At 36.1% G+C, this 24,792-nt stretch overlaps 1 protein-coding gene across 4 annotated transcripts; it reads right to left on the bottom strand.

The window, feature by feature from the left end:
* Nucleotides 1-137: 137 nt before the first annotated feature.
* Nucleotides 138-24,792, bottom strand: loxl3b (lysyl oxidase-like 3b). Of its 4 annotated transcripts, XM_048204208.1 has the most exons (17): nucleotides 24,530-24,792; nucleotides 19,883-20,227; nucleotides 19,620-19,783; nucleotides 18,223-18,440; nucleotides 16,080-16,136; nucleotides 13,752-13,826; nucleotides 10,529-10,736; nucleotides 10,264-10,444; nucleotides 9,441-9,595; nucleotides 8,566-8,736; nucleotides 6,858-7,013; nucleotides 5,359-5,518; nucleotides 3,855-4,098; nucleotides 2,641-2,756; nucleotides 2,412-2,548; nucleotides 1,394-1,505; nucleotides 138-933 (listed from the first exon to the last, which is right to left on the bottom strand). In XM_048204208.1, exons 2-17 carry the CDS (start codon nucleotides 20,217-20,219, stop codon nucleotides 860-862), a joined length of 2,565 nt encoding a protein of 854 aa, XP_048060165.1. In that variant the 5' UTR covers nucleotides 20,220-20,227; nucleotides 24,530-24,792; the 3' UTR covers nucleotides 138-859. The 4 variants fall into 4 exon arrangements, with proteins under 4 accessions (XP_048060165.1, XP_048060161.1, XP_048060164.1 ...); XM_048204204.1 differs by lacking the exons at nucleotides 6,858-7,013; nucleotides 13,752-13,826; nucleotides 16,080-16,136 and having other exon boundaries at nucleotides 24,530-24,782; XM_048204207.1 differs by lacking the exons at nucleotides 8,566-8,736; nucleotides 13,752-13,826; nucleotides 16,080-16,136 and having other exon boundaries at nucleotides 24,530-24,782.

Here is a 24,792-nt window from a genome sequence, read left to right as displayed (position 1 = left end):
AAATTTGACCATTCTGACCATTTTTAAAGTCGTCTACTGGGCTAGATATAAACTCGGACTTGCGAGGGAAAGAATTGTGAGATAAAAGTCACAATTACAAGCTTCCATATGTTTGTAAAGTAAGGTATGACTAATAATTCATTATGACCATTTATGTTTATTGGCTCATGAAACTTGAAATTATTTGTATTACAACTTTAAATACTTTATTTTTCGTCTTTAACAGTTCCACGTGATATGAAATGTTAATATTACTGTATCTGAACACATGAATGCATAAACAGGACAGTGTGTAAAAAACGTCACTGAAGCTTTAACAAGTCATACATAAAAGACCATTTGAAAGTAAAATAGGATCCTACATTGAGTCAGAGCTTTGAAGCATAACATACATTCACACTTTGCAACAGCTTTTAAACACGAATGCTCATCTGGAATACGAAACATTCAAGTACTTTTAACTCACAGAGACAGCAGCACATTGGCTGTGTGATGCATCAACAAGGCTTTTTAAACCTTTAAGAAAATAAGCACCTGATTGCACTGTAAACAAATACAGCAGGCTGTACCACTGCACGGCCTGAGGCAAATGTTCATTTACATCTAATCTTCACACTACTTAAGCCAGACTCAGTGGCCCAGAGTGTCTTTTAGAGTTCTGTTTTTGTGGGAAATTACAGGTAATGTCAATACAACTATACTGTTGGTGTTAAAACACTGGATATTGTAGATTTTAGGATTTGCAATGTGAGACGATAATTAGTTTATGGCTGGTTTGAATGAATAAATATTTTATTCTGGATTAACCTACATGTTAGATTGTCTCAATATGATAATTAGTTAAAATCTGGTGATATGATTATGAGATCTGGTTGTTAAGTTGTCCAGGGTATTTCTCAAACTTCTTCTCAGCCTCCTCACTGAAAGCATCACCTGAAATGAAGATAGGAAAAATAAATCTTTCAGTATTTGACATTCAATGGAAACACTTTTTCCTTTTCAGCATACTACCATATACTCTTACTATCTTAAGTGCATAATGCATATCGCTACAACAGTACGCACTTGAACTGGAATTGATATCAACTACTATTTTTTTTCTTGTATCATTATTCGATCAGACTGCCAAAAAAGTTAGTCAAAAACAAAATAACTATTAATTCAAAGATGATAATATGACACCACTCTCTGAATTATATACAATATCATTGCATCATGTAAGGTTTACATGACAGGGATGTAGCACACTGCTGTTTAAAATGGTTGCATAATTCTGTTTCTTATACTACTTTTAAAAGTACATATTGCAGATAATTCAGTAAGTAGTAAGCGACAGTAGTATTCTACTCCAAACATTTTCTGGTAATTCTGAGGCTTTGTATTCGTGTCTCACCAATATGGCAATTATGGACCCAGATCCTGTGGCCGTCATATTTGCAGTTACATTTCATGGCATTGTTTGTGAAATCACTCTCAGCAACCTCATAGTTGGGATTTATGACAACCTAGAAAAAAGCAAGCAAAAACAAGTCTAGTTACTACGGAAGAGGATTAGGGCCAAGCAATAATAAAAAAATAATACCATCTTGAGATTAAAGTTGTTAAATTTCGAGAAAAAACTCGTTAAATTTCGAGAAAAAGGTCGTTAAATTTCAAGAAAAAAGTCGAGATAAAATGTTGAGAATAAACTCATTAAATTTCGAGAAAACAGTCGTTAAATTTCGAGAAAAAACTTGTTAAATTTCGAGAAAAAGGTCGTTAAATTTCAAGAAAAAAGTCGAGATAAAATGTTGAGAATAAAGTCATTAAATTATGAGAAAAAAGTCGTTAAATTTCGAGAAAAACGTTGAGATAAAATGTTGAGAATAAAGTCATTAAATTATGAGAAAAAAGTCGTTAAATTTCGAGAAAAAGGTCGAGATAAAATGATGAGAATAAACTCATTAAATTACGAGAAAAAAGTAGTTAAATTTCGAGAACAAATTCATTAAATTATGAGAAAAATGACGTTAAATTTCAAGAAAAAGTCGAGATAAAATTTCATAATTTAACAACTTTTTTCTCGTAATTTAATGACTTTATTCTCAACATTTTATCTCGACTTTTTTTCTTGAAATTTAACGACTTTTTTCTCATAATTTAATGACTTTATTCTAAACATTTTATCTCGACTTTTTTCTCGAAATTTAACGAGTTTTTTCTCGTAATTTAACTTGTTTATTCTCAACATTTTATCTCGACTTTTTTCTTGAAATTTAACGAGTTTTTCTCGAAATTGAACTACTTTAATCTCGAGATGGTTTTATTTTTGTATTATTGCTTGGCCCTAATCCTCTTCTGTAAATTACTCTTGACTCAATAAAAGATATTTTTTTTGTGATTGGGACAATGATCTGCACCCATTCTCTGACCTGAAGGATATAATTTCCTGGTTTGACATCAGTAATGTCGATCCACTGGCAATCAATGTCATGGCGATACAAATCCCAGCATCCCACTGTGATGCCCTGCTCACCAAAGTTGGCACACTCATACCTCTTGGAAACGCCTAGAATTAACACAGATTTTTAACCACTGATAGCGTGTCTAAATAAACCGAGCTGACTGTAAATGTTTAGTGTGTGGATGAGTGTGATTTACCCTCGTCACAATCAGTGTCCTCCAGGCAGAAGCTGGCTTTGTGTCCTTCTGCCACTTTAGTGCCATTGGCAGACATCAGGTCATAGTGTGTGAAGATGTCCATACTATGATAATGCCTGTGGAGTCACATACACACAAACTTTAAACTTGTATAACCTTATCCCATCAGAACTGACTGAAAAGAAACCAGCTAGAAGAGCAGTGGATGTTGTGTTGTGGGTCAATCTGACCCACATTTGATTGTTAAACAGCTTGAGACACTTAATAAACAATTACTTTCAGTGAAACTTGAAATGCAAAGTCAAACAGTAAATTCACTGTTTGTTGTTTTGTAAATCTCAATTACTAGTCTGTTGCAGCGCTTAAAAGCAGTGTGATAAACCATTTTATTCTCAGAAAGGTTTGAGAACCAGACATAAAAATGCAGAGGATATTTACACCAAGTACAAATATTGATAAATACTATTTACACAAAGTACAAACAATGTTAGATACTTCAGTGTGCAAATAGTCAGCACATAAGAGTAAACATAAGAAAAAAAAGCATCAAGGAAATGTTTTCATTTTGTGCCTGTGCAGCTGAAATTCACAAACACAAATGGAGGAACAATTTTTTTTTAACAATAGGAGTTCATAATTTCTCATATTTGATCTTTTTAATCTCTGACATGTTAATAGTGGTTTTCTGTTTTTCCATGAATCCTTTTTTTTTTTGTTGTACTGTTCATTTTTCCAAATTTATGGAAGCTTGTTTCTGCCATGGAATAAAAAACAGAAAAGGTAACAGCAATTTTTATTTCATAATATAGATATAACCTTACAATTGTGAGAGAAAAGTTAGAACTGCAAGTTTATTTCTTGCAATTCTAAAAAAAACGGCAAAATATCTCGCAATTTTGACTTTTTCCGTCATAATTGTGAGATATCAATTCGAAATTGTAAGTCATAAAGTCTGAATTGTAAGATATGAACTCACAATTCTGAGAAAAAGATTATGAATTGTGAGATATCAACTCGCAATTCTAAGAAAAAAAAAGTCAGAATTGTGAAATGAAAAGTCGCAATTACCATTTTTATTCTGTGGCAGTCCATACAAATTGCACGGAAACCAATTTGACTCGCAACACAAAAGGCGTACCCAGATTTTCAGTGCAACATGAATAATATGAAATACTTTACTCTATTGAAGGAAGAAATTTGATCAGTATGGTTACCCGTGACATGCGTGCCAGACCCATGAGTGACGACCAGCTTTGGGCCTGAAGTCAGCTCGTCCGATGTTGTGTATCTGTGAGGAGAAGCGGAGCAGGCGGCGATGACCGTAAGGCCAGTTAGCTTTAGCAGCGGTCTTGGACAGACAGTCCTCCTCTGCTGCACAGTACAGCATGTGTAACGGCCGGTCCTCTATATACGTCGTCTGCTGCACTAATGGTGCGTTCAGCACTAGATCTGATGCAGCTGGGGAAATAAACTTGTGCACATCAAGATCAAGCTAAAACATGAAAACTCTGAAGTGGCATGCAGGCAATTTAAAACGAAAGTTCAAAGATAAAAAATGATATATCTTTTTGTTCCAGGAATTTGATTTAGGGTTTTGTTTCTATTTTTATGCCATTGCATGTTGGATACTCGACTGGATTTCTGAGGTTTTGTTGTCTGAACAAACAGTTTTGCTCAACGTACAACAGTTAAGAAAATTATATGTTGTCTCATTTGTTTGCGTAATCCAGACAGGTGTAAGTCATCTGAAGTCAAGCCTTCGCCATGTGAGGTTCACTAATTACAGGCTAGTGCTCAGAGAGAGATAAACAAGACTGACCACAGCTTTTGGTCTACCATCAGCAGCAGACTGACCGTCTGAGAGGTGAGAATTCCAGTTATCCATGAAAAATATTTTGAATATAATGACTGAATATTCAAGACTCAGTATTAGATTCGGAATATGACATTAAGTCGGAATATGACTTAATACTGAGTAACCTACATTTTAGACACAATATTGCCAACTACTTTGTCTATTTTTGATCCTATAATGAATCAGGGGTTTTAAACAAATTGGTTGAGTGACTGATTCAGTGACTCACTCATAAAGACAGTTATTGTGTTCGAAACTGCATACTAAGTAGGTACTCCATTTAATTAAGAACCTACTTGGTGACCGTTAAAAAAGTATGTTTTATGTATTATGAATGTGTGTAGTATGAACTCGAATGGACATACTACATTTGTCATGTGACTTTCAGCATCTGTTGTGTTGCTTCACTGACATTCACAAATACTCTCCTGTGGCCTCATGGGATCGTATAAGATGTCCATAAGATGCGCACTTCAGAATCTTGCCAAAAGTAGTAGGTCATCTGGGTGCTTTTCGCCTACTGTTTTATGAATACTATGAATTCGGACAAACTACTTTTTTCTACTCGGTTCTATATAGTACGAATATATAGAACAAATCAGTTGAATAAATGATTCAATGACCCACTTATAAAGACAGTCACCTACTGGTTTAACAATGTAACCTACAGAAAGAGTCACTGAAAAATACTCTACCACTAATATAAAGACTAAAAGTCTGTTTGGAAATTGCAAACACAGATGAAGTGCTACAATCAGTGAAAAATCCTGGTGCTGTTGGTCTAAATACCAGCTTAATATCAGCTACTCAGCCAAACAAATTCAAGGACCTTTGTATTTGTGTGTGCATGTAAGATTACTCACTTTCCGAGCAGATAACTCCTGCTGAGAATCGTGCATTTGCTTTCTGGCAGTTGACCGTTCTGTGGTGTTGGCACTGGCTCAGAGACATCTCATCTCCAGTACATTTCACTCCGCTCATAACCATCTCTGTCACGTTACTGCTATCCCAATACCATGTTTCCTTAGCAAATGCATCAAAACAAACAAACACAGACAGATGGTGATAAGTAGTTTTCTATGAAAAGAATGAAATGGTCATAAATTCACTGGACTTACACCAACACATATGGTAAACATGCCATTTTCATAACTATCTGAAGATTTTACTGTAAAGTTTCTTACGCTCCTTTCATCTTAACACCTTTTATACCCAAGAAAAAATAACAATTGTGTAAATCTCACAAAAACATGACCAAGTCACTTCACTCCAATTTAAAAAAACTAAATGACTGAAAGAAAAAGAAATGATACTATTTTTTTTGTTTGTTTTGTTTTTTTACATAAATAATGGTAATTGAGAATTTGTAGGAAATATGCTTAATTGTCATGAAAATTATGTCACAATTCCAAATATCTTGGTTTTAAAAATGTATTTTCTATAATTTCTTTAAAACATGACCAAGTCACACCTCATCTCAAAATTAAAATAAAAATTAAAAGAAAGAAAGAAAGATAAAAAAGAAGAAATTTGAAACTAAGAAAAAGTTGTAAAGTTTAAGATTATGATTATGAAAAATGTACAAAAAAATTATTTTTAAATTGTATTTGAAATATATAAATATATATATATAATATTGCGAGAAAATTAAAGCAATACATCTAAACAAGTTGTGCTCCACATTAGAGGTTGATATCTTAAAAAAATTAGCTTTCAGTAAGATTTTGTTTAGGCGCAGTACCAAATGTTTCCACTAGATGAAATTTGTCTCCCATTAATTCAATTTTTTTCTGGGCCAATTAACCTTTTCAAGCGGGGCGCTCACATAGCAAACCTTATCAAGGTTTGTACCATTCTGATAAAGTAAAACATGATAAAAAATAAAATAAAAATATTAAAAACATTATTTCTATAATTTCCTTATTTTGGGGAAAAACATTACCAGATTACATTTAACTCTAAAATAAAAAAGTAAAATGAAAGAATAAGAAATTATACTTAACAAAAAGATTATTTATTTATTGCATTATGGTAATGAGAATGGGGGGGTGTACTCATTTATTATGAAAATAACGGCATAATGCAAAAAATCTTGGTCCTAAAATATTATTTCTATAATTTATTTTTTTGGGGGGTAAAATATGACCCAGAATTGTATAGTGGGCCTGCACCACATAACAAAAACAGGGCCAAGCATCCAGACCATCAATGGCTGTTCTAGTCAATACAAAAGTGTTCAACTTATTTTCCAAAAAAACAAGAAACATCTTATTCCTAATCATTCATGTTGCCTAAAAACAACATTCCTGGTGAAGGAAAACAGCTGCGTCTGCGTCAGCATGTGTGTATGTCATGTACTCACTGTAATAGCATGCATGCTGAACCCCAGCCCTAGCTGCCTGCATGCCACCATGGCCTCTTTGGTGGTCCAGCCCTCACTGCATACACTGCCCCAACGCTGCCCCACCCGCACCTCCACTCGCCCTTCATACTGTGACCGCCCACCTGACAGACGCACCTGAAATCACAACCTACGCAACGTCAAACACACTCATATCTGACCACGCTCACCAATCTGGCTCCTGCCATCCAATGCTTACCCACATACAAAGACAGACATCCCTGCTGAAAAGACCAAGGACTTCATTTATAAAACGCACATCTCATCTGATCCTAAATTTCATGGTTTTTATCCCATGTCAAAAGTAAGGAACAAATTGGGATTCATAAAGGCAAAAAAAAAATAAAAAATCTTATACGTATGCCAAATGAAGAACATGCGCTTGAATTAAAGATAAACTGTGATTTATAAAGTGGGATGCATTAAAGGTGCATTAAGCGATTTCTGTGAAACACTGATGATATTTGAAATCAACACCCAAACAAACACACCCCTCCCTTTATTGCTCTGCCCCCAAAATAATGTACACAGAATGTGTCTGTGAAGTTTCAGCTCAAAATACCCCACAGATCATTTATTATAGCTTGCCAAATTTGCCCCTATTTGGGTGTGAGCAAAAACACGCCGTTTTTGTGTGTGTCCCTTTAAATGCAAATGAGCTGCTGCTCCTGACCCCCTTTCCATAAGAGGGCGGAGCTTTAACAGCTCACGCTTTGGTTGCTCAACAACAACAAAGCTGGAGAATCTCACGCAGCCAAAATGAGGATTGTCAGTAACGGTGTTCAGCCTTACATTGTTCAAACCGGAGTAGGACACTGATGGAGAGACTCAGGAAGAAGTTACAACTTTTAGAATGAAACTGGACGTTTCTGAATGGTTAGTGGATAAATTTATGTAGTTGCTGTGGAGTTGATTCAACTCATCGACTAGCATGTGCCGTCATGTTAATCTTTTATGCAAATCCAGTGTTGAATTGACCCTCGTTTGTGAAGCAGTTCGGCATAAAATGGCAGCATCGTAACAACACTCTATTACAACAACTCTTCCTCTTCTCTAAAGCAGCCCAACATGGCTTGCATGTTCTCAGGGACAGGGTATATGTTAATTTTGGGTTTTGTGATGTCACCAACCCAGGAAGAAGCTTGTTGTAGTCCCTACCAGCCATTTTTTGTAGTCCTTAAAAAGCGATTCCTGTATTATGAAATCATAATTAAGGACCCCTTTAAATTTTCAACAGCGTTTCTCAGAAATCTACTGCACCTTTAAGGATAATTGTTTGTGTCTCTGTGTATGTTATTCCATAAATCATTCGTAGGAAATTGTTGTTCGTCCACATTTAGGATCATTCCATGCATGTCTTTATAAAAGAGGCCCTAGTATAGAACAGCATGACTGGTTAGTACTAGTTTGATGCTGGTCTAGCTAGTATAGCCAAGTTGTTCATTAGCAAACGTGGATAGAGCTGACTGATCTTTTCAGCAGGGTTATTTCTGTCCCTGTACAACACGCACTGACTCTGTGTTTTCATGTGGTTTTCAAAGTTCAAGGCTTTGAACATGTATGCGGGAGTGTGTAAGCCAGCACCATCTGAATTTTTTTTGATGGTAGCAGAAAGTTCAAGTTATTGTTAGCATGCAAGTGTGTATTGCTGTTACTGTTAGCATCCTACTTGTAGACCATGGTTGGCGTACCCGAGGCCCAGCTGCCTGCACACAACCATGGCCTCCTCAGTGCCCCAGCCTTCTCCACAGATCAGGCCCCAGCGCAACGTCCCATTGGCCTCAGTTTGCAACACCTCCACACGGCCCTCATAGCGAGTTCGGCCCCCTGAGATGCGCACCTGAGCATAGCACAACCAGGGACGAGGGGTAAGAGGGAGTTCAATTAGATTTTAGGGGAGACCAGGGCTAATTGTCACACTTTTTACTCTAGAGAATATTTCTCAGGTTGAATTTTTGTTTTTTTATTTTAAAAGTCAGTTTTGGCTACAAAAAAGCCAAATTTCAGCATCATTACTCCAGTCTTTAGTGTCACATGATCCTTCAGAAATTAAATGTGCAGCACAATCTAATGTGCTGATTTGCTGCTCAAGAAACATTTATTATTATCAAAGTTGAAAACTAAAATAAAAAAATATATATTTTTGTGGAAACTGTGATTTTTTGTGTGACAGCTATCCTTGGTGACCCCTACATGCATAAAGGTATGTTGCATCTGTTGAGATCAGTCATTGTAAATCGCAACAGATGATTATTTCCAGTAATTGTCCCTTAATACAGACAATGATACCACTCCAGTCATCCATTTTGAGTCAAAATGAATATTGAGCACAACATCATTCATTCATTTGATCATTGCTGTGTTCTCCTTGAATTGAGAAACAAGCAATAGATGCAAGTGGATATAAAATAGAGTTTCTGAAAACATCAGAATGACAGACATGACATGACATAAATGACATAAAATTAGCACATGTAAAAATACTTTTGCACATTTAAACAATGCATATAAACATATTATAACAAATGTATGTGTTGCTCTGACCGTCTTCTCATAGCCCATATATGGGACATTGCAGCGGACTGAAGCATCTTCAGTGTGTTTGCAGTCCTCAGTAGTGATGTTTTTATAGCGGCAGTTCAATAGAGAGCGCTCATGACCAGTGCACTGCACCTCATTCATATGGATAGGCCCAAACCCTGAGAGAAAACACAGAAGCATATGCATAGTAAAATGGCAAATTCATACTAACAAATAATTTTTTAAAAAATTCTTAAATAATTATGGATATTTTTCTTACAAAAATGCATCGCTTTGCTTCAGAAGGCCTTTATTAACCATTTGGGCTTAAAAATCTCAGTTACTATTCACTCCCATTATAAAGCTGGGAAGAGCCAGGATATTTTTAATATAATGTGTTTGATTGAAAGAAGATAGTCATATACACCTAGGATGGTTTGAGGGTGAGTAAATTATGGGATACTTTTCGTTTTTAGGTGAAATAACCCATTAAGCTGCAGGGCAGGTTAGATTAAAGAAATCAATGCTTTAGTTACACAATATAAAACTAGCATATAGCTATATAGGAGACTGGTTTGCCAGGGACAAAGGTTAGTAATACAATTCCTGTTTATTATATATGGCTGCAGATTGTAGCAACTGACCAGTCAGAATGAAATATTCCAGGCAGTCAGGTAATAAATTAGGGCATTTATATATTCAGTGACGGGTTGTTATCTCTGATGACCTCAGAGATAAGAGTCCAAGTCACTGGTCAGGTAATAAAGCATTCCATGCATTCCATCAATGCAGGGAAGAAAAAAAATCTTTCTCCTAATCTTTTTTGGCCTCTCCTTTGCATTCTCACCTTGTCCCATGCGGGCACCTGTGAGGGCTTCTTTGGCAGAGCCGAAGCCTAATTCTCTGCATACGACGCTGGCAGAGAGCAGGTTCCAGCGATCATCGCAAACCGTCCCCCATTCACTGCCCTTCAACACCTCGACACGACCCTCACCATGTTTCGCTCCACCCTTCAGGCGTATAGCAGACTGAAAAGAAACAGTGGGGACCACAGTGTAAATACATGTAAAAGTGAGTCTATTGCATGTATCATACACATGAACACACTTTACCGGCATCTTAAGTTTCTTCCTCATGGTAGCGCTCTGTGCGTACAGTGGACCAGGTACACAGCTGACCACAGCAGGCATTCCTCCAGGACACGACTCTGTGGCATTGCCATAGTTAAACTCTAGAGGACATGCAGCCAAGTGCACTTCTGTGCCTAAGCATGCCACTGAATGAACCAGGAAGTGATTCTTCTGCCGCTCAGCATACAGCCTGAGAGAGGAGACGTGAAAAAGACACTTACCATGTTTCCATGCATGTCCATATTCAGGTTAAGCCTTTATTCTGAGAAAGATGTTTACACACTCAACAGCTGCTGCAATATTATTGTATAGATACATAATTTCTATAAGCCACACATTCCTTTTCTCTGATTTTGTTCATGGAAATATTGGATGCTTGCTGAATTATATTAATTTTGGACAGTAATTTAATATTAACAATGACATACAACATAATGTACACTACCATTCAAAGGTTTGGGGTCGGTACAGTTTTTTAATGTTTTTGAAAGAAGTTTCTGCTAAAGGCTGCATTTATTTGATCAAAATAGTTCAGTAAAAACAGTAATATTTTGAAATATTATTACAATTTAAAATAACCGTTTTCTATTTGAATATATTTTAAAATGCAATTTATTCCTCGGATGCAAAGCTGAATTTTCAGCATCATTACTCCAGTCTTCAGTGTCACATGATCCTGCAGAATCATTCTAATATGTTGACTTGATGCTCAAGAAACATTTATTTTTATTATTATTATAAGGGGCTCTCTGTGCAGAATTCAGAAACCCTTGTTATTAGAGACATCTTTGGCAATTAAGTGAACTGCAGCCAGCAACTTATTGCTCATGCTTGCACTCATGCACATGTAAAGAGACTGAACGTGAGTCAATGCCCACTGCGATATAGGGGAGCGGGGTAAGTTGTCACACTTCTCACACTGTCTAACATTTACTGAGCACCATACATCACAATGGTATAAATGTCATACCAAATGAAAGAAGGAAGTCTTTGGCACATTTGTTGTATTCATTACATTTTCATATCTTATCTCATTACGGAGTTGTAGACTGTTGAATAGAGAATGTGCACCTGTGACAATTTGAAACTTTCAAATTTTCAAGTTTCTTTGAAACTTTTTTGAGCATGTTCTATGTGTTTATTTGTACTGGGGCAAGTTGTCACATGTGACAACTTGCCCCAAACTGACATGTGTGCTAATATTGGCTAAATCTCAAGGTTTGCTCAACATAGCACATCAGCTAAAGTATCAAAAGACACGTTATTGTCTCCTCTATGTTGTGCAAAATAGTAATTTTTAACATTTATATCTAACAAAGTTGTACTGCATAAAATTTAAAGTGTAAATTTTTTACTTTTTAAGCCAAAAAATAAGAAAATTGTGCTAAACTCAGATTAGAGCGATCTTGACCACATGTGAACAGAAAGTTGACTATAGAAGAAGAAGTCACACAAAGTGGCTTTTTGATTTTTGAGATAGAGCCTCTAGTTTTGGAGTTATGAAGAGTGTGACAACTTACCCCGGTCCTACCGTACTCACACGGAGAAGTTCTTTTTTGTTCTTTGCTTATAAGTAAAAAGAAGTTTGAAATACCTTTTGCCAGTGACATACTGTTAACAAACATCCCTTTGCCGTCCACACTGCTGAAAGCGACGTTAAGAGGAACAAGTAAATATGTGCTGCGTGCTTTCCTCTCAATAACAAAATAAGCACACATCAAAAATGACAGCGGTGAGAAAATAGCAGTTAATAAATCATCTGAGCGACGTGGATATGTTTGCACCATCTCTGCCTCGGCATCATATCGATAGATGAGGTCATTAAAATTACACTGTTATGATAGTTTGATTATAATGTAGGCCTATATTTGAGACTATAGACTATATAGATCTGGCTATGTGAGACTATAGTTTGAATTCATCTCTTTTCTTTGCATGACAAATTGACATAACAGTACAGAATGGCACTTTTGGCATTATCCTGAACATTGTATAAGCATTCATTTCATTTCATTTCATGTGAATGGAAGAGAGGCTCTCAGAGCGACACGTAAATGTCATGTCCTTTTGATTTTCCCGGCAAAAACGTCCGAGTCCTTCACATAAAGATACAGGCTTTTATAGGCAACCTAGGAAGTTGGGGAAGGTTTCATTACAAGCTGTTCACACAATAAAAAAGTGATTAACACAAGAAAATTATATATAGCCCCTTTAATGTGTCCTTGCTTAAAGTCCCCCTGTGGTGAAAATCAAGTTTTTAATGTTGTTTATATGTCTATGTGGCTTTAAGCCAAACTGTTGCTGAGTATTTTGTCTTTAAAACTGCAGTGATCTAAAGAAAGTTTCAAAAACGCGGTTTGAAATCGCTGGTGTTTGTGACGTCACAAACTACCTTGCAACCAATCACGTCAACGTGCCGTCGGGATTTAGCATATCATTAACTTTGACTGCTCTGAAGCAGGGGAGTCTCAAGAGAATATATCCTGGTATATTTTTCTGTTGAAATGAAAAATTAGGTAGATTTAGCAATATAGCGGGTATATGATGTATATTACGATGTTACGATGAATATATGCCTTTCTCCACTGACGTTGTTCAAAGTGTTTCTAAGGATACTGATTGTTAGAAGGCAGCTGTCTGACTCAGATGGCGAATGGGAACATGGTTTGTGTAACATTATTAGCAGCTGTTTGATAATGTAGTCAAGCAAAAGGCTAGTCATATTAATTACCGTAATGTGTCCGACATTGTAAAAAGTGATACCATTGTGCAGCGTTTACCTCAGTAAGTTGACTGAGTGGATCTCTGAGCTCATGCGAGTGAGTGGAGCTAATTAGCATATTCATAGGTCCATGTATATTAAATGAAGCAAGGGTGTAGAGTTACATTTAGGGTATTTTAAGGCATGAATACATATTTTTTTTCACAGGAAAAAAAGTTTAAATATGTCACTTTTAATAAAAGTACAAATTTCTTTAAAACAATTATCTTACTGACTCCAAACTTCTGAATGGCAGTGTATTTCTATATATTTTTATTTCAGAGAAGTTCTCCATCTTTTAACCACTTTCTCTAATTCGTCAGAGGTTTTGTATAGGCCTCAGAATTCTGACTGGCGACACATTTATATTTAGAAAACAAAACAGAAGGTTAGAAAGGTCTGAGACAAGAAGGTATAGTATGTTTCCCTTTTTACCAAGGTTACCTTTTAGCTGCAGCTGATTTGCCCGGTTTATGCTTAGAACTAGTTTTAGTGATAGTCTTAGCTTTGGGCCCCTGCCTGTAATGCAAACATCCATTAAGCATTCAAAACACTTAAATGTCCACTGCAACATCCAGCATGCATGTGCACACATATACAGGTGCTGGTCATATAATTAGAATATCGTGAAAAAGTTCATTTTTAAAAACGAAACTTTCATATATTCTAGATTCCCTACATGTAAATTAAAACATTTCAAAAGTTTTTTTTTTTTTTTTTTTAATTTTGATGATTAGAGCGTACAGCTCATGAAAGTCCAAAATCCAGTATCTCAAAATATTAGAATATTTCCTAAGATCAATCAAAAAATTGATTTTCAAAACAGAAAAGTTCAAGTTCTTTAAAGTATGTTCATTTGTACACTCAATACTTGGTGGGCAGCACATATTACAGCAAATGACTTGCTCCTAGCACAAATTACAGCATCAGTGAAGTGTGGCATGGAATTGATCAGCCTGTGGCACTGCTGAGGCACTATTGAGCCTTCAGATCATCTGTATATTGTTGGATCGACTGTTTCTCATCTTTCTCTTGAAAATATCCCATAGATTCAGGGGTCAGGCATGTTGGCTGGCCAATAAAACACAGTAATATCATGGTCAGCAAACCACTTGAAGTGGTTTTTGCACTGTGGGCAGGTGCTAAAGTTCTGCTGGAAAAGGAAATCAGCATCTCCATAAAGCTTGTCAGCAGGTGGAAGCATAAAGTGCTTCAAAATCTCCTGGAAGATGGCTGCATTGACTTTGCACTTAATAAAACACAATGGACCAACACCAGCAGACATCACGGCCCCCCAAATCATTACTGACTTCAGAAACTTCCCACTAGACTTCAAGCAGCTTGGATTCTGTGCCTCTCCAGTCTTCCTTCAGACTCTGGGACCATGATTTCAACATGAAATGCAAAATTTACTTTTATCTGAAAAGAGGACTTTCGACCACTGTTCACTGTCCAGTTCTTTTTCTCCTTAGCCCAGGTAAGATGCTTCTGACGTTGTTTCTGTTTCAGAAGTGGCTTGGTAGCCCTTTTCCTGAAGATGTCTGAGTGTGGTGACTCTTGATGCGCTGACTCCGGCTTCATTCTACTCATTGTGAAGCTCTCCCAAGTGTCTGAATCTGCTTTACTTGACAGTATTCTCAAGCTTGCGGTCATCCCTGTTGCTTGTGCACCTTTGCCTACCCAATTTCTTCCTTCTAGTCAACTTTGCATTTAATATGCTTTGATACATCACATTGTAAACAGCCACCCCATTCAGTAATGACCATCTGTGACTTACTCTCTTTGTGGAGGGTGTCAATGATTGTCTCCTGGACCATTGCCAAGTCAGCAGTCTTCCCCATTAGTGTGGTTTCAAAGAACAAGAGATAACCGGAATTTATACTGTAGGGATGGTCATTTAATGAAACTCAAATGTAAATATTCTAATATTTTGAGATACTGGATTTTGGACTTTCATTAGCTGTACGCTTTAATCAACAAATTTAAAAAAAAAAACTTTTGAAATGTTTTACTTTACATGTAGGGAATCTAGTATAAATTAAATTTCATTTTTTAAAAATAATTTACTATAAAAAAATGAACTTTTTCACGATATTCTAATTATATGACCAGCACCTGTACATACCAGCTGCATGGGAAAGAGGGAAATGAAATGTAAGTCTTTTTATTTTTTTTTTAAGATTTAATAAGATGCTGTGAGGAAACCAACTAAATGAATTATTATTTGGTATATAATAATTACGTTAAGAGTCAGTAACAGAAACTTTAAAATACCACATCAATTAAAAAAATTGTTAGTGGTGATTTCACTTTCCCATGCCTGTTATATACACTGAAACAAGCACACTTAGAAGCGCACATATCTTAGGTAAACATGCATGAAGCAGAAGAAGGGATTTGTGTTAGTTATCACGAGGGTGTCCGTTTCAAGAAATCTCCCTCTGAAAGCTTTTACTCTTACACAAGCACAGCCTCATCTCAAAACTATGTGAGTAAAACTAACAGATGGTAATAAGTTCTTCATGGGGAAATGTTTCGTCCTCCACTCTCTCAGATATACTCACGCACACACACACACACCTCACTGAGAGAGCAAATCAACACAACTCATTCACAAAATAGGATAATTGACTAAAACACACATTAGATTGAAGTTAGTTAGAGGATGACAAAAACGAATAGTGCTGCGTTTAAGATCACTACTAAAGCCACACTATGTGTTTCAGTCTTCTAGGGAAAGAACACTACTGGTTTCTTTCCCTCAGATGGTACCTGGCCGCTGTTACTTTAACTTTAGCTTTTGGCTCAGCAGATCTCTTTCTGAGATGCCTGTTGAAAACAGGGAAATGGGGTCAAGCACACATACTCTTTCTCTTTGTCCACTTCAGGACAGTTAAGGCTGTTTGAGATGGGAAAGGTTTGTATAGCATCACCATAAGTTAACCCTTACTTGATAGAAATGGTCATACTCTTGTGAAAAGAAGTTTGCTCATTTGTATTGAATGTGCCCTTGTAATGTACTTGCAGATAAAATAATATTAATGAAATAAAAGGCCACTTAAGTGAACTTAAAGAGAGTATACTTGACACACTTTTAAAAATTGCACTTTGTAATGATGTCAAATTAAAAGTTTTACTTTAAAGTACATTCTAAATCATTGTTTTAATAATCTTTTGTCATGCTTTAAAGATGTACACTTATTGTGATGTTGAGTGACTCATTAAAGCACAAGTAAAGTACTTTTCATTTTCATTTTAACTGTAGTGTTATTTAATATTAATGTTATATTTTAAAGTTATATAGTTAGATTTTAAAAAGTGCTGTTGAATTGATTAATTGCGATTAAGCGCATCTAACATAAGTTTGTAAATATATAATATGTTTATATATTTACACACACACATACAAACAGTATATTTACAAATTTTTATGTGAGATGCGATTAATCGATTTTTACAGCACTCATTTTAAATGTACTAAATTGCAACTTCATCTAAATTGCAACTTCATCTTCATCCAAATATATTCATATACATGACACAAGTTTACATTAAAGTATATTTTAGTTTACCAAAAATGCTTGTCAGTAAATTGAGCTGTACACTTTAACCATATTTCAAAGACAAAAAAATATGAAATTACAATAATTAATTATAATTATGAAATAATTATGAAATTACAAATAAAGATGTACCTAATTCCTACTTAAGATGGTCAAAAAAACACAAAGTTTAGCTAACTTCATTTAACGTAATTTTAAACTATAATAAATTTTCATTTAATTAAAATTAACATGCAGTTATGTGTCCGAAAACATTCATACTTGAGTACATTCTTTTAAATGATATTATTTCCATAATAAGTACTCTTTTTAAAAGTATGCTAAAAGGGAATATAAAATGAATATATATATAAAATATATAACATAATGTAAATATATATATATATATATATATATATATATATATATATTGTAAATATTACAAAAATAATATTTTTACATATTTACTCTAACACTTTGTTATTTTAATTTGATTGTATTTTGTAAGTTATTTTGACCTGACCAACTCTAATAAAGTCATAGCGTTGCAGAAAAAAACTTGCTTTGCTTTTTTATCAATAATAAAACATAAATCAGACTGTTCTTTTACAATGCTGGAATTCAAAAAGAATCCCATTAAAGTTCCATTAAAATATTATAGTTTTTGGGATATTTAATGGAGCCTATGACATTTTTTCGGATTCTGATTTTCTGAGGTTATGGAAACATCATCAGTCACAGTGTGCCATTGATTCAAGAATGTGGGGTAGGTAATGGTGCGTACGTGCCTTAGAGAGACGGCTTGAGAAATGAAACCTTAATGTAGTCTATAAAACAACATATGGGAAATAATTGCAGACAGACGTACAATGGAGACACAGACATCCTCTTAGCTTCTTCTCATTATCAAATCTTCACTAGTGTATGTGTGTAAAGCCATATGTGTTTTACAAAGGTCTCAAAGGTTACAAACATTCTTGTAACATTCCACTGGATTTGAAGGATGAGACCCCAGTGTACTTTCTTCTAATTAGTGTGCATGCAATATGCAATAGTTTCCTTGACTAGGTGTTTGTCTGTGGTTTGAACCGTGTGTATGTTGCTGAGCTAAACTGCATTTCACGGATGACTGAGAAAGTAAACATAATTTCCACTCACACTGGCTAAACAGCCACAGTATAGTGAGATGCCACACACACAAACACACACACACAGGATGTCGCTCTAAATAGAGCAACATTCATCTGTGTAAAACTGGTTTTAACAAGGTTTTTTTGTAACAATGTTTCATTGGCCAATCACAATCATGATGGATAAAATTGATTCCCGCCCTACGACCTGTCAGAGGTCTTCTACATGTCATGAACACTCACTTGTAGAAGTTCTTGTTGACCTTCTTCTCGTGAGGGAATCCCATCATGCCACAAACCACTCGAGAATTTTTGGGTGTCCAACCATTATCGCAGATCTGAGCCCACCCGTCCTTATTCTTGACTTCCACCACTCCCTCGGTGACCGGCATCCGCTTAGTTGCAATAGTGAACACGGGACGCAAACGGACCTCCTCCACTTTATTCTCATTCACCTGCACCTGAGAGAAATGCATAACGCAAAGAATAGAAACTATGTGGACAGTCAAACAAGAACAGAGAGCGAAGAAGCATTTGAGAAAGAGGTGCTTGGAGTGCTTGCTGCACTCTTATCAGGGTTATTATTGTTAACTAAACCTAAAACTAATTTGTTAACTGAAATGAAGCTGAAATAAAATAAAATATAACTATTAGATGAAAAACTTAAACTAACTTGTCTGGAGTTTTACTAGGGTGACCATATGTGGCATTTTCCCAGGACGCATCCTGTCCAGGATTTCTAAATTGTCTAAAATGGCTTGAGCCCTTGCCTCTTTAATCATGAAAGTGGTCATATTGATGTGTCCCCGGAACGTGATTTAGGAACGCGATTTCTAAACAGAGGTCTGTGCAAGCCACTGTTATTATTGACAGTCTTCATGCAATGCATTAAAATGTTGTCGTATTTGCAATGCTTTGACCGTTCTCTGTAGATCCAGCCTTCTTGCAAGCCACGATTGGTCGATTATGTATAATGCACGCTATTGGTAAAATAATTTTTTAAACATTACCTTCTGCAAATATGAAAACAAAACCAAAACTACATTTTATGCAACTTAGAAATCCTGGACAGGACGTGTCCTGAGAAAATGGCACATATGGTCAACAAAGAAATCTAGTGATCAATTTTGATGCTCAAGGCAGTTGGACATAGTGGTGTTTTAGAGGTAAAAAATGATATAAATACTGTTCGGTTTCTTGCAGAAACCGATTGTTTCGTGTCATAGGACATCAATGTGTCGTCACGAGCCGCAGGGTTTAATTTGGATTTGTCTGTGCATGTTTTTTTGACTCTTATAGACAGACGGCAACAGTTGGAGTTAGAAATCGTCATTTGTGTTCTACTGAAGAAACAAAGTCACCTACATCTTGGATACACTGGGGGTAAGCATATAAACATCAAATTTTCAGTTTTGGGTGAACTATACCTTTAAGGCTTATTCATTTCACTTTTGGTGTGAAAGGGCCTTTTCATTTGCCAAAAATAGAATAACTTTTTTTTGGTATTAAAAAACAAACAAGCAAGCCCAGCCAAGGTGAGAAAAAGTAACGCAATTACTTACTTCTTTTAGCGAGTAACGCAATACTGTAACATTACTTTTAAAAGTAACTTTCCCCAACACTGGTGTAGGGTCTTTTACCTCTATAACGTTGGAGTCCACGTATCCTGGCAGTCTCTCATCTTTACAGATCACTCCAGCGTCCTCATCATGAGTGCAGTCACTGTTGCCCCAGCCGCGAGACTTACACACCGACACGCTCCGTTCACTGCCACTGCACTGCACATTGTCAAGCCAAATCTTCCCTGAAACATACACAAACTCTCTGAGGAGCACATACCAGCATGCAGAAATAGCTTTATATCTGGTCTGAGTGAGTGTGCGAGTGAGTGCAGGCACATTACCTGTGCCCTTGCCATACTTGGCGCTGTGTGCCCAGCCCGTGGCGGACACAAAGCCGAGCTGCCGGCAGAGGACATGAGCATTGGCCAGTGAGAAGTCATCATCACAGATGGTCCCCCACTCATCTTTATAAAACACCTCAATTCGTCCCTCGTTGTGTTTCCTGGGGAAACCAGACAAGCGGAACTTCAGAGTTTCTGGCCCTTCTGCCGTCTGACTCGTCTGAGGGGTCGGTGTGGGGCTGGAGCGCACTGGTGGTGGGGTTTGGGCAAAGCATGATGGAATCCAAGCATTAAGTAAGAAGACAAAAATGTGTAGCCACCACTGACACAGCTCCATGTGTGGCTCTGCAGCAGGGAACAGAAACAAAGAGAGGAAACACACGGTTACTGTTGTGCAAGTGTGAGTTTTGATTTGGTCACTATCGTTCACAAAATTGCTCACACAAAACATGTTTAAGCTCACTGTTAAATTTATCTTGCATGCTGGTCACTCTGGTTGTTCTAGCCTGGGTCACATTTCACAGCAAAATTGTATATTGCTTAAAGACATGAAATCAAAATAGACAATTCTTATTTTTTTCAATGGAATAGTGCAGTATTTATAAAATCACTTATCCATGCATGCACATTATTATTATTATTATTTTTTATTCATGTGCCCTCGTAATCTTTAATCAAAATAACTTCCCCTTCTCTTCTCACAATATGTTTAGGGTGGGACAACCTGTCATTCACATGACATCACAGCAATAGCAAACCACAACCATCCAATCAATTCCTGATAGACATAATCTAATTTTTTTCTTGTTTAAAAAGCCATTTCACATTTGGTTATATGTCACAATAAGGAAGAAAAGACTATCACATGACTTCCAATTCCTGCCGACATTTAATACCATGTTTTTTTTTTTTTTTTGCCATGTAACATAATTTTCAAGATGATTAAGCATACCCCACCCTAAATTCTCATTACAGTAAAATGCTTTCTAATCACTGTAATGTAAAAAAAAAGACAACAATTTTCACTCAGAAACTGCAAGTAAATTTCACAAATAATTACAAAGAAATGGCAAGTAACACACTGAATTAAACATGAAATTTTGAATTAGAAAGACTAAGTACGTTCTTGTAAAATATACTCCATTAATCTTTGTTTTATTTAAAAAAACTTTTGCTATTTGCTAACTTAACTATTTTTTTTTAATGTTACAGTATCTTATATATCTTTTTTTTCTTTTCAAAATGTGACACAGACATGATTTCTTGAGATTCACCCACAGATCAAAGGTCTGCATGTATCCCGGATTCCCAACATGCCCTGGGGTACCCGCTGTATTGTAGGAAAAGTGAGTAGGAAACTGACAACAACTGCATTTGACACACACATCCTATTCAACATAAACACATACTCAATACTTTCATGTGCAAGCACCTATTTTGATATTTTTGAACACTATGAGCTGTTTCAGGGTTTACAAAAAAGGTACATGAATTAAACACCTGACTTGAACAAGCTGTGAATGTAATTCCCTGGATTCAAAGCAGAGCTGGAAAATTCAGCAGTCTACAGCTGTCTCCCTTGATTCAGTAGCCATTATTACCAGCTTGTATACTGACTTAAAGGAAGCAATAAAACATTTAACAGCGCAATCCACTGACTGCATGTGTGATTGACATGAGGTTCATCTCACAATGTTTGTAGACAGAATAGTTTAAAATCTTTGTATATAGTACGATATTGCACAGAAAATTGTGATGATGATGAAAATCATATAAAAGCCCCTCACTGGTGCAGCTATGGGATTTCACTAATGTAACAACAGCTTAACAGACAAGTCACTCTGGAGCCTGTGGACCACAAAGGAATGTAAATCTTGAGCACTGCTGCACTGTGAGCGGGTACAGACCCGTCACCCAAACACATGCCCTTCAACTGTCAGCCTCGGGACTAGACAGCATCTTTGCATTACCTTCATTTGATTATCAAGTAAGCATAACACAAACTTGAATCCATATAAAAACTTCACTAACTCTATGAACTGCAAGACGAGTTTGGCCTTTACATGCAGATTCCCATATAAGGGTGATTCACTAATATTTCCTTTAAAGATGGCCACTTGTGGTCCAGTGGACACTCTTAAAACACACTTTTCAGTTAGTTTACACTTTATATTAGGTGGACGACTACTATATGCACTTAACCATTTGATACAACAATGTACATGCATGCTGATACATTGTAATTAGATTAAAAGTACTTGCATTTAATTAACATTTGTAGATACACTTTACACATAACAGTAACCCAACCATTACCCCAAAATCTTAGTCTAACCCCTATAATCCTAACCCTACATTTACTCCCAAATCTAGCCATACATCAAACTCTTTAGAAGTAAATGTGGGAATTTTCCAGGACAAGATGTAGTTACACAGTAAATCCTCAGTCTTGTTAGTGCATAGTAGTTAAAGGTGCTGTAGAACGTCTTTTTAAAAGATGTAATATAAGTCTAAGGTGTCCCCTGAATGTGTCTGTGAAGTTTCAGATCAAAATACCCCATAGATTATTTTTTATTAATTTTTTTAACTGCCTATTTTGGGGCATCATTAAATATGAGCCGATTTAGGCTGCGGCCCCTTTAAATGCACACACTCCCCACCCACGGAGCTCGCGCTTGCCTTTAACAGCATAAACAAATTTCACACAGCTAATATAACCCTCAAAATGGATCTTTACAAAGTGTTTGTCATGCATGCTGCATGCATACATCGGATTATGTGAGTATTGTATTTATTTGGATGTTTACATTTGATTCTGAATGAGTTTGAGGCTGTGATCCATGGCTAACGGCTAATGCTACACTGTTGGAGAGATTTATAAAGAATGAAGTTGTGTTTATGAATTATACAGACTGCAAGTGTTTAATAATGAAAATAACGACGGCTCTTGTCTCCGTGAATACAGTAAGAAACGATGGTAACTTTAACCACATTTAACAGTACATTAGCAACATGCTAACGAAACATTAGAAAGACAATTTACAAATATCACTAAAAATATCATGATATCATGGATCATGTCAGTTATTATTGCTCCATCTGCCATTTTTCGCTGTTGTCCTTGCTTGCTTACCTAGTCTGTTGATTCAGCTGTGCACATCCAGACGTCCTGCCCTTGTGTAATGCATTGAACATGGGCTGGCATATGCAAATATTGGGGGCGTACACCCCGACTGTTACATAACAGTTGGTGTTATGTTGAGATTCACCTGTTTTTCGGAGGTCTTTTAAACAAATGAGATTTACACAAGAAGGAGGAAACAACGGTGTTTGAGACTCACTGTATGTCATTTCCATGTACTGAACTCTTGTTATTTAATTATGCCAAGATAAATTCAATTTTTAATTCTAGGGCACCTTTAATGCCACCAATATAAAGTGTGACTCTTAACAATGTCACACAGTTGGGTAAATGTATCTTTAATTTCTGTTATGAAATTTGCACCATATTGTCATTTCCGCCACATCTTTAATTATGGAAATGACAGTGAAGGTTTAAAATATTTTGGGTATAAAATGGCAAACTCATTTGTTTTGCTAAGGGAATTTCATAGCTAGCATTTATGTAGCCTATATACATAAATACACTCACTAATTTTCCATACTTACATAATTTGTCAAAATAACAGCTTGATTACCTTCATTATACAATCAAATGTCTCATATTTTCTCTCTTTTGTAATAAAGTAGCATATGCAGATCCACATTGGCCTATTAAATCTACATAGTTGTATTAGACAAGTATTAGTAATTTCAAGAATGTTACATGTGTAAAACATGTTAAAACGTGTCAAACGTCTTCCATTTATTAGACAAAGGACTTTTATTCCCATGCATGGATGGATCCAATTATACAAGGTAGTAAAGAGACTGGCGCGCAATTGAAAACAGATATTCGGTAGCTCAAGGGTCACATGATTCACAAGCACTTTAAATTATAATGGTATTTCAACTGTAATTATATTTAAATCAAACTAACACCATTAAGTATACGATTTTAAATAATCTCATCTGTAAACTATATCAAGTTGAAATGCTTATATAAACAAATCTGCTGAGGTAACGGCGAGACGCAGCCAGATCTGACTGGATCCCAAAAGGTATGTGGAGATTGTAGGGGTCGTGGACCGACCAATATTACTTAGTTACAAGTTATTTATTATAATATTACAAGTTCCTAAGTATATGAAGGCGAAATGCAAATGTTTATATATTTATTTACTGCGACTCCAAATCTAGTTTTAAACAACGTCTCTGCGCAAAGGAAGAAGACTGCTGCTCATTCTTAAGAAATACATTACAAGCCGAGGAGGAGAAAAGAAACTTCAATTATCACTGTTCTCTAAAACATATATAAGTATACATAGGCTAACTGAAAATACATTGACATCTTTTATTGACAAAACTGAGAGAAATATAAAGACTAGTGTAGGCTACTTGGCGTCCAGCTGCTTTATCTCAGATTATCTCGGTGCAGAACACGCTATTCGATAGTAACTATGTGACACTTTTTTTACTAAAAGAGTAAATTATTCAATAATATACTCACAGACGAATAAAAAGAAACTATTTTCACTTTTCACTTACCTTAAGTTAGTCGGTTTCCCCACACTGAGTCTTAGCACAGTTTCATGAAGTTTGTATTTATGCACAGAACCTGAAAAGCATCCAGAAAAGAATAGATACCTGCTTCAGGACCGAGACCTTGTACGAAGCAAAGAAAGGCACCTAATGAACAGTGATAAACCGCTGTAATGGCAGTGAATTGCCAGCTGGACAGTCGTGCGGGTGGGAGAGAGAGCGAGAAAGAGAGAAAGAGCGATGGGAAAGACGGGACACACTGGGGGAAC

This window comes from Megalobrama amblycephala, linkage group LG10 (assembly GCF_018812025.1).
Source record: "Megalobrama amblycephala isolate DHTTF-2021 linkage group LG10, ASM1881202v1, whole genome shotgun sequence".
Taxonomy (NCBI): Eukaryota; Metazoa; Chordata; class Actinopteri; order Cypriniformes; family Xenocyprididae; genus Megalobrama; species Megalobrama amblycephala.
This window is presented reverse-complemented; position numbering and strand designations above follow the sequence as displayed.

Bases quoted from the DNA above. Each gene is read 5' to 3' on its own strand.
- loxl3b (XM_048204208.1), bottom strand. From the start codon at position 20,219: ATGGAGCTGTGTCAGTGGTGGCTACACATTTTTGTCTTCTTACTTAAT. The intron at 13,827-16,079 runs GTACCATCTGAG...TTTGCATTACAG, and splicing joins GTTAAAGTAACAGCGGCCAG to GCAGGGGCCCAAAGCTAAGA. The intron at 2,757-3,854 runs GTAACCATACTG...GTGACTCCACAG, and splicing joins GTCTGGCACGCATGTCACGG to GCATTATCATAGTATGGACA.